Source organism: Limulus polyphemus, unplaced genomic scaffold, assembly GCF_000517525.1.
Source record: "Limulus polyphemus unplaced genomic scaffold, Limulus_polyphemus-2.1.2 Scaffold3155, whole genome shotgun sequence".
NCBI classification, from domain to species: domain Eukaryota; kingdom Metazoa; phylum Arthropoda; class Merostomata; order Xiphosura; family Limulidae; genus Limulus; species Limulus polyphemus.
In genome coordinates, this window is record NW_013668765.1 from 37,859 (window position 1) to 49,100 (window position 11,242).

Here is an 11,242-nt window from a genome sequence, read left to right on the forward strand (position 1 = left end):
ATATATATATATATATATATATATATACAGTAGGATAAAAAGTAACTTGGTATTATCTAAGAAAAGATCTATGCATCATCAAACCACTCAAACATAATAAAAGCTTATAATATCAAATAAAGTGTTTAAGAAAATCAATATAAAAAAAAATGAAACACAGAAGTCAATAATGTAATATTATATCAAAAGCCTACCAACTTTGCAAGGACAGTAGGCACAATGCCTGTGGCCTCACCAAACACTAGGATTATCTCAGCCTTTACACCTGGATATTAAGGGGGAAAAAAGAGTTTATCAAGTTGACATATCATGTTACTCAAAGGCTGAAGGATGGATGTACATGAAATATTCAATTCAAATTCATACAAGAAAAATGTATCAGGAGTGTTTTCGTCAATCAAAAACATACTACAAAATAGTCATATAATCTTAATAAATTCCACAGCTTTACACAGTAAAGCTTTTGTCTTTATGAACACACACTTCAGAGCACTCACACACTAATTAAAATCTGATACATTGTGAAGTCTGTGTATCAAATTTTAATTAAACCACAAAACATGCAGGCTGATAAAGTTATTGTTGAATACTTTCAATGCAATGAAATTCAGTTTAACAACTTAATACTTCTTATGATGTTACTGTAACTTCATGGTGAAATACTTCTCGTGTAATGGACTGTAAACCTCTAATTGATAATTATGCAAGTTTGAATATATAACTATATATAGTCTAGTTATTTTTTTAAGAATTGAATGCTTTTACAAAACAGACTTCTCCAAATTAATCCAAAAATGATCACACACCACATGACACTTTCTTATCCATTTAATCAGCATATTCATTCACGAGTTACACATAAAAAATATAAAATCAAAACCACATGTTACTGTGTTTTCTCTAAATGTATATTTATTATGAAAATATGAAACCAATCTTTAACTACAAAAAATACCTCACCATAAAAGTTTATTATGTTCATACGAGAAGTTTTTGATCAATGAAAATTTACCTGAAATTTAAATTTTATTACCCAAATCAGCTTTAAAATATATGATATTTTAATTTAGAGACCATTCAGAAAGTTACTGTGTCATACATAAAAAAAGTGAACAAAGAAACCATGTGTTATTCTTCATTTTCTTTCAATAATATTTTATCTACATTATCCAAAGAGTTAATATGTCACTGAAAGTCAAATGATAAATCCTAAGAATGAAAAAAGAATCTAGTAATAAAATGGAATAATATGTGTCAACAAAAAGTTATTGTCATGTTCTTATGCATAGAAATTTCATATACTATTACATTTAAAACTCTTTGTACAAACAGGTGTTATACTAAATGTTGCAGATGTGAAAATAGGTAACTTTCAATGGAAATCAAAATGGTTACCTACAGCTCTCATATCTTGCTAAATGTTCATACAAAAGTTATTTTATTTTTTTATAAGTCTTGACAGGCATCTTTGTTGTAATTTTTTTAAGTTATTAAAATTTTTTAAGAAGTTCTTGTAAAATAAATCAGGCTTAGCAAGCTAGCATACTGCACCAAACATTATGCACTGCTTCTATCAAAATACTGAAAATGCTGGTCTTACAATACATACAAAGTACTTTTGGCTATTTTAACACTGGTGTTTCAACATTTCAGCTAGAAAATCCATCCTTCACTTTGTCTAAGGTGCATACCTTTTACACACAGTCTTATCTACAGTTTAAATTTAAAAAATTGGGCGGAGGCAGAAAAATGTTAAGGTTAAGCAAGTAACCTTAAAAACAAAGTTTATATGATACAACAGCTTAAGCATGCTTAGCAGTCAAAATACTTTCTATACCAAAAATGTGAGCGAGCAGCTATAAGATAAGATTTAAATTGTATTCTACCCTTTCAGATTAAAGAAGACTAAATATAATAAAATCTTCAACAAAAGTTGATATTCTCCTACACTGAAAATATATTTCTGATAGGTTCTTACCTCCTTTCATTTAATGCTGCCCTCTATATGCACAGAGTTTTTCACTCAACACTAGCCTTGAAACTCCTACTTACCCCATGTTCAATGTGGCTCTACTACATCTTCAAAAGCAAATAAGCATGCGGCAACATTCCACCAATAGGAGTGCAACACACTCTCCTGATACAGATTACTCCCTTTTATACTATATAATCCTAATCTTCACTTTGAGATTAGGCACAAAAGAAGCACCAGAAGTGGGGATGAAGGGCAGGAAGTGTGAGGGGAAGTAAGTACTTATCAGAAATATACTTTCAGTGTACGAAAATATTAACTCCTGATACAGTATCTTACCTCACATAATAGCTAGAATTCCACACTGAAGAGGTGGAGAGAACCAATGCAAAAGTTACTTGTATGAGTACCCTCTGGAAAGTGTCTGAAGAAGGTCTAGAGAGAGTGACCTCTGATGAGAGAGGAACACACCAATGTGGTAGTAAATGTCCAATAAACGGGCAGAAATTAGCTGGAGCACATCCATTAATGTAAACATGTTGGTTAGTCCACCTCTACACCCAACATAAACACCCAGGAGATGGCAGAATAGAGGGTCCCCAACCAAACATAGTAATGGTGTGGAAAAGAAAACTGATGTGCCCCACAGTTTAAAATGGCTAGGGAAAGTAGACTATACTCAGTGGGTCAACTTCAGTCCAAAACCAGGCAGCCTCAAGTATTTATCATCTGTTTTGCAGTAGGGGGAGGGTCCCTACCATCTTCACTTCAAGCCTATGAGACTGAAGGGAAGATGTTCATTCCATCTGACTAGACTGGGCACATGTGCACAAATCCTCAACCAACACCAACTGCTCTGGAACCCAACATCCAAATTATGGTAGAAGGGAAGTTCCTGTTTGGTGGTTCACTAAAATCCAATACCAAACAGACTTCTGGTTTCTGGTCCAGCTCCATGCACTACCAGAACTTGAGTTGCAACCTCCAAGTGGTATGCCAGGGGTATTCCATTCAATAAGAGTACCTGTTAGCCAGTCAAGCCCCTTGCAATATTGAACACCTAAGCCTCAGCTTGATGGAAGAGGTATGCTGGGGGTACCCTGACGAACTAGTACATTGTGTCCATGATAAGACGAGGGCTCCCAACCAACATATGTGTGAGCATTTATGTTAGCTGGTCCACCTGAATCCAAAACCTATCATCCGGAAACCGACATCAAGACGACAGCTCCAAACCAACACTTGTGAGGATTTATGTTGACTGGTTTAGCCTGAATCCAAAACCTATCATCTGGAAACCGACATCCAGGTGATGGTAGGATTAGGAATGAACTATATAATGATGGATCTATTACAGATTTTTGATTTCATGAGAGGATCTACACCTTCTACACAAGCAGCACATCACCAACCTACTCTCTACTGATTTGGATTAGGCACATTCAGGAGGAAGCCTCAATGTTCCACCACCCCAGTGGCTAGGAACTGGTAAGTGGTGAGCACCCCCAAACTACACTCATAGAAGGGGGGAAATGCACTTGGAAGTCCAGAGGAACTCTGACACTGGAGACTGCATAATGGTGACCACGGAAATCCTATTTTGAAAAGCATACTGTCCTTGATTTATTCAATCAAAGGAATGGCAGAGATGGGTAGCTATCCCCTTCTGCTTTATGCATGATAGTCTATAAGTCAGTATGATCCAGTATAGGCACAATTATGAACTATATCTCACAAGGAGAACCAACAAGTGGTCTTATCGAACACCTCATCTCAACACCATGTGTTGTAGGTCTGGAGAGGCCAATATATACATGTATATATATTGGCAGATTCAGCCTCTGGTTTTCTCTGGTGAGGTGTTCCAGCCAACTGCTTGCCTGGTCCTGCTCCTTGCTACACCAGCCTCTAAGTTCCGACCTGTTGGAGGTAGTGCGCTGAGGGTATCCCAGACAGGATATATATAATATACTCTGATGGTTATAGGCTATACAGTGTGGGTCTTGTGGCTGATAGTCCATAAGTATACCTGTACATGCACCAATTGCCACTCAGTGGGATCCACTACCTATAAGTGATGTGATCCTGTAGGGGAAAAATGGAAAAAGAGAGATAAAAGTAAACTTACTGATTCACAGTTGAACCATCATGTGTACAATGGCAACAGGTAGAATATGATATCTGGATGAAGAAGAAATGGCCACATGATGTAGGTAATGGGAGATGAACATGTTCAGCGTAGTCTACATGCCCGACCGGATGATCTCTTCCAAAGAACAATAAAGATGAACTGCCAGGAAAAGGTAAAGTATTGAATCTGGTGAGATGACACCTAGAAAAGACATTAAAAATTGGGAAATAGGGCAACATACAACAGTCTGATAAGTTGATGAATCCAACCTATGAAAGTAGAATGTGAAAGGTTTTGGAGAGAGGATGGGTTCCAGGGAATGAATAACTGGGAGCAAGACCCACAATGGGCAAATATAACAATGAAGAACACAAACTAAACATTGAAGTTTATTCAGATCTGAACAGGGGTATAAATGTGAAATGGAAAGGAGGTAAATTGGCTTAAAAGAAGAGTTGCCCTCACGAGCCATCAATGTTTTGGGAAGAAGAGAATGATCTGGACAAAGAAGAACATAGGTGTGGTGGCAAATTATATTTGAAACATTGATTGCAAATGTGTCCAACCTCCAATGTCCAGAGGCCAAAAGTAGTAGAAAATGGGTTTTAAAGGAGAGCTGGTAGAAGGAACAGGTAGCCAATGGTTCAAAGGGAGAAAGGGTAAGGGTGTTGATAACATCATTAATATCCAATTCTAGCAATACAGTAAGATGAGGAGGATGACCAACCTGGAAGGAATGCAACAAAATGGAAATGGTGGGAGAGGAAAACAGTTAACAGTACCTGGTAAAATGGAAGGTTTTAAATAAGGCTGCACAATACCTTGCAATAGGTTAAACAGCTAGGTAAAGAATTCTGCAATGTGAGGTACATTCGGTCAGGAAAGGTAGAACCAAGGCTCAGAGACCATCAGCGAAAAGTCTGCCATTTTCTCTGATAAACCACGAGTGAGAAAGGATGAATGGAATGTGGTAAAATGGATACTACACATATGGATATTCCAGATCTCCTCACAAAGTACTAGATAAAATCCACACATGAAGAAAGAGTGTGTGAAGTGCAGGATGTAGAACCAGCAACTGAGGTTGATGGAGGTGGGATGGCAAAAGAGGAAGAGGTAATGGGGAAGTCAGTTGAAGGAGGATGAGAAGTGAGAACCAGGGCTGTACGGCCAGAAAGGTGCAGTGAGAAGTACCTGACACGGAGTGGTCTGGATGATGAATATCACCCTGGGTAGGAGTAAGATTGGAGGATAGGTCCAATCTTGACTGAGAGCATCCACAGCCAAGGCCTAAGGATGAGATACTGAAGACCAGAATAGAGGCAATTTGGAGTTGAGCTGTGTAGCAAATGCATCCAAATTAGAAATACCCCATTGTGTGCATAGCCACTGGAAAATCTGGGGGTTGAAGGACCACTTCGTGGAGAAAATCTGGTCTGGATGAGAAAGACAATGTGTAACAAGATTGAAGGCACCTGGAACATGTCACGCAATGACAAGTGTGTGAGAAGTGTGGGCCCAAAAAAAAGTAGCTCCAGCATTCAGAAACAGTGAACAGGAATGGGTGCAACCCTGGGGATTGATGTATGAGACAACTGTCAAATGGTCAGAATGAATCATGACCAGTTTGCCCTGAACTGAGGGGGAAGGAAATGATTCAAAGCTCGATGAACAGCCAGTAGTTCCACAATTTTGAAATGTAAAGTCACCTCAATCAGAGGTCAATGACCTAAAAACTACTGATGCTCCAAACCTGCCCCAACCCCTGAGGAAAGTATCTGTGAACAGATGAAACTCAGGACAAAGAGGCAGAAGAGGATCACCTGCTATAGTGGTATTTCTATGTAGCCTCTATGTGAAGTTGTCCAGGAAGAAAGGCAGGAGCTGGATAATGCAGTCCAAGGGATCCCTGACAAGGTTTCATTGCAGTCTGAAGAATCTGGACTGCCTTGGAGAGATGTTGGCAAGCTGTGGGATACCAAGGAAAGGGAAAGGACACAGGAGCTAGTGACAATGGAGGGGAATAAAGTGGATGAAGAGTCCTTTGGATAGCACCTGAAGAACCCAAGAGCCAGAAGTGAACTCCTGCAATAGGTAAGTAAATCGGACAGGTGTGCATCTACCCTGCCAGAACTCACAGGGTAGTCACCAGCACCATTGGAAGTGAGTGTGTTTCTGCAGTGAGAAATAGGACAACTCACCGTTGAAACCCTGAAGAGAGGAACAAGTAAAGGTTGAAAAGGTGTGGGATGGGAAACAGGAGTGGGAGCAGGAGCAGGTGAAGTCTAAGACAACCTGGAAACCAAAGAAGAAATTCGGGAATGTTGTTGTGCAGACTCTACCCTTGACTCCAGAGTGTTTCCAAAATGAGAACTGTGTAAAAATGAGCCATTCTGAGGTTGTGCTGATAGGTAATGGGTAGGTGCACCTGCAACAAAAATGCACCCTTACCTAGGAAGTCCCAGCAGCAGAGGAGCCATGTTTGGAGGGAAAGGACAGAAGAGGATAAACATGCTAACATTGAAAATATGAGGGTGTGGGTCTCGTCTAAAAATCCTGCAGGGGATCAGTGTATAGCATTGGCTAGGAAGTGCATGGTAGACAGGTACCTAAAGACAGGGATTAGGGTCAACTGGAGTCTAGAAAATTAGACCTAGGAGAACCTAACTGGAGAATCAATGTTGGCTTCCCACACTTGCATAAAAGACTCCAAGTGTTGTGAATATAGAAAAGGAAAGTCTGCTTGGTGATAAGCCAAAGCCAAATATCCAAAGATGATGAGGCATGCTGAATCTTGCATGTAATTGTGCTGGAATTGGTCAGCATGGACACTGATATCCAGAGAGGAGAGGGGGAAACAAGGTATTCTGATGAAGGAAAAGTGTGTAAAAGGGAGGCAGGGTCATATGAGACAGAGGGCAAAGACAAAATGTAAAATAACTGTGAAATATCCAAAAAGACAAAAAAGTCTGGCAGCATCCACAGGTGACACACAGGATTGTTCACCATAGGATAGGGAAGGAAAAAGGCTCTTCAAATCCTAATCATCAAGACAAGGTTCTTCCAGAAGTGGAAAATCTTGTCCAGGTTCAGGAGAAGCAAGTAGTGTTCAAGCTCCTGTTAAACCAAGGCCAAGACCTCCTTAGCCAAAAGAGTAGAACCTGAAACCTTAGAAATGACATTCGAAATAGTAGTAGTCATGTTAGTAATATTCGTGACACAAAATTCCAAATGCATGGTTCAACTAAGATCAATTCACCAAATTAAATAGTAAAGTAGAAAGTAACAGGGATAAGTTTACTCCAACTCCAGTTGTAATTAAAATGCTGAACTATTTCAGATTACTATTTCAAGAAACTACACAAAAATCAAGGGAGTGCAAATGTGAAAAAACACAAGCAAAATTCAATAACATCTGAACACAATAGCGGCTAAACGAGAAGTGAAGGTTAGGCTGACTAGTATAGATGGAGCAACCTATGTCAGGAGTGTATGTAGTGCTCCTATTGGTGGAGGGTTGCTGTATGCTTATTTGCATGGAAAGCTCAGTAGAACAATGTTGAATGTGGGGTAGGTAGGAGTTGCAAGGCTAGTGGTGAGGGAAAAATTTGAGCATATAGAGGGCAGCATTGAACAATAGAAGCTATTATGCGAGATGAGATACTGTATTGGAACTGATCTTTTTTTTAATTACACAGTTTATGAAGACTATTGTTATTATTATGGTAAAATTTATAGTTTTTATTAGTTTTTTTTAAAGCAATACAATTTTATCTCTTAGTAGAAGTTAAAACGTACACAAAATTTTAGAATCAAGTTTGATCAACTAAAAATTTGAAAATGTTGGTTACATTAGACATTTTTCACTTTCTGTTTATTTAAACATGAGCTAAGTTATGTCTTTTTTTAACTAATAAAGTACTGATTACCAGGCAACCCTAGCAGCATATTTATTTTGTATACACTGTTATTATGAATACATAATATAGCTACCAAGATTTGTATTCATAAAAAAGCTTATAGATTTCCTACTTTAAATTAAAGTTATGTATACATTACAATGAGATTACATGTGACACAAGTTTTCCTAATTTAATGCTATAATTTTGAGACTTGAAGAAAGAGTTATGTGAATGGTGGAAAAAATTAAATTAGCATTGGGTGGGGTTAATATTAATTATTAAATAGTGAAAATGCATACTGTAAAACAACTGCTGGAAAAAAAACTTCAACATTTAGCAAAAGTTAAAAACAAGTATACTCAAGTGTATGTCAATTTGTGCTGTAAGTCACAATATCTGAATAGATATGTTTCAAACAACTGAAAGTCATTGCAGCCGTCTCATATATAGAAATAATATGCCATTAAAAACAGAATTTTCAAGTTAATAACAAAGTTTACTTCTTACTACAGTATTGAGGCTAAAAATTTCTGTAACTTTTGTTATGAAAAACTTGACTGAATATGCTTATATTTTTTTTAGATTTATGCATCTCAAACATAGTAAAAGCTAATAACATAAAAACAGTGTTAAAAAATTCAATAGTATCTTTAATAAAGAAATAACTGAAACACAGAAGTAAATAATGTAATTTTATATCAAAAGCCTACCAACTTTGCAAGGACATTAGGCACAATGCCCTAGGCCTCACCAAAAACTAGGATTAGCTTAGCCTTTATAGCTGGATATTTAGGGGAAAATTGTGTTTGTTTGTTTGTTTTCAATTATGCACAAAGCTACACAAGGGCTATCTGTGCTCTGTCCACCATGGGTATCAAAACCCGGTTTCTAGCGTTGTAAGTCTGCAAACATACCACTGTGCCACTGGGGGGCCATTAAGGGGAAAAAAAAAGAGTTTATCAAGTTCACATATCATGTTACTCAAAAGCTGAAGGATGGATACACATAAAATATTAAATTCAAATTCATAAGAGAACTGTTGTAACAGCAGTGTTTTGTCATTTAAACATGTACTAAAAAATATATTCATATAAAGTTAATGAGCTCCACAGCTTTACAGAGTGAAGCTTTTGTCCTTATGAAAACACACTTCAAAATGCAAACATACACTAATTAAAACCTGATATATATATATAGTAAAGTCTGTATATCAGATCTTAATTGAATCAAAAAATATACAGGCTGATAAAAATATTGATGAATACTTTTCAACATAATAAAATTTAGTTTAACAGCTTAATACTTTTTATCATACAACTGTAACTTCATAGTGAAACATGTGTATCATGTAAACCTCTAATCAATAATGATGCAGATTTGGAAATAGCTTGAAAAATAATGTTTTTGACTTCTGTAAATGTAATATGTATAGTATGGGCTTTTCAGAATGTTTTTAGGAGACAACTGCCAAATTAATTGAAAGATCATCACACACACCACATGACACTTTCTTCGCAGCAGGTCTTACCCATTTAATCAAACAATGTATTCATTCAAGAGGCACACATGAAAACCAACACCATATGTTACCACGTTTTCTAGATTTATATTTATTATAAATATGAAACCAATCTTTAAATCTTCAAAACAGAACTTTCATGTTAATGACAAAGCTTACTTCTCACTACAGTACCAAGGCCAAATATTTTTGTGACAATTCTTATGAAAAACTTGATTCAATATGCTTATATTTTTCCTTTAGACATGTATTTATCTTAACATTTTATTGATTGTGTTTTTAAAGTTATTTTCAATATTCATAACTCCAAAAACTACTTTACAGTACTGGTGAGGATTAAGCTTGTCAGGTAAAACCAAAACTTCAGGAATGAGATGAGAAAACAAAACATCTCATATACCTTTAGGATAAGGTAAATATGTGAAAAAGTGGGGATCACTTGTTTTACCCCCACTTTTCACAAATACCTGCACCATGACTGGTTCTTCAATGGATCTCAGCCTGTAAGGTGGAACGGTGCACACAAGATGAGTCTATGAAAATAAAAGAATAAACAAACTTCAGTACACATTTAGTTAACATAGTATCTTTAATTTTCTTACCTATATCTACATTGCAGATAATCTCATTCCTGATGTGACCTTACATGAACTATTTAATGCAAGTAGTAACATTCTTACGTCTGATTCAACAAAACTGTACTCACCTGGGAATTAAAAATAATGGTAAAAAATACAATGACTTTTAGATGGGGGTCTTATTTTTTACTTTAAAAAAATCCTTCACATTTAATGGTAGCTTGTAAATAAGCAATAATTTAATTTGAAGATACATAAGTATAGAAAATTTCCACTTCTTTTTTACGCTAAATAAGAAGCATGTGAGTTACAGAGTACCAGTCTTATTAACTGATGAGGAAGGTCATAAATCTTTGAAGATGTACTACATTTACATCTATAGGGATTTACATTATTGAAGCTATTGCTCTATCCTTTACATGAAATTATCTTCAGCAAAATAACTGGTTAAAAAAACTAGGCAGTTTACTTTTCCCAGAAGAACTGATATATAGATTAAGTTAAAATAAGAGCAGAACATTAAGAAATCAAGTTTTTAATACACAGTAAATGTGTTTATCCATAAATAATTGTCAGAAGCTTATTTATTAATGCACTTGATCATATTATGACTGAAATGTAGGGTCATCTAAAAGCATATTGTTGATTCACATTAACTCTCTCGCTACAAGGTCAGTCAAACTGACTGACTCGTAACCATTTTGTAGTCATTATAGTTTCCATACTATAAACTTTAACACACTTTGTGTATCATCACAAAATTTGGCAGAATTTTAGTAAATATTACAACTCTTTTATACACAAAAATTCAGGTTTTTTAATGAAATATTTCTTACTAGAGATTTGTCCATGAATAAATATAGTATTTCTGTATACTAGTCCGAGTGCAAAGTGATTTTCAAGTTGAGAATAAAAATACTTTTCTTCACCTCAAAAATCTCAAATCTTATTTGTGTAATCTCTAAAACCTCCTACATAAACTTCAAATGTTTTTTTTTCTTCAGTAAAACTTTATATTTTAGCTATTATTTTCTCTACCCTAACTTTATACAAGGTTGGTCAATTTGACTGACCTCATAACCACCAAAAAGAAAATCGAAATAAATCAAAATTACCATTTTTTTCTTTCTGGAATGACTT

At 36.0% G+C, this 11,242-nt stretch overlaps 1 protein-coding gene across 2 annotated transcripts in view; it reads right to left on the reverse strand.

The window, feature by feature from the left end:
* Positions 1–11,242, reverse strand: part of LOC106468765 — a 60,835-nt gene that overhangs the window by 18,279 nt on the left and 31,314 nt on the right. For both annotated transcript variants that reach the window (XM_022397129.1, XM_022397128.1), the window contains one exon: positions 9,925–10,057. In XM_022397129.1, the coding sequence (XP_022252837.1) occupies positions 9,925–10,057 (133 nt within the window). The remainder of the gene's footprint in view (positions 1–9,924; positions 10,058–11,242) is intronic.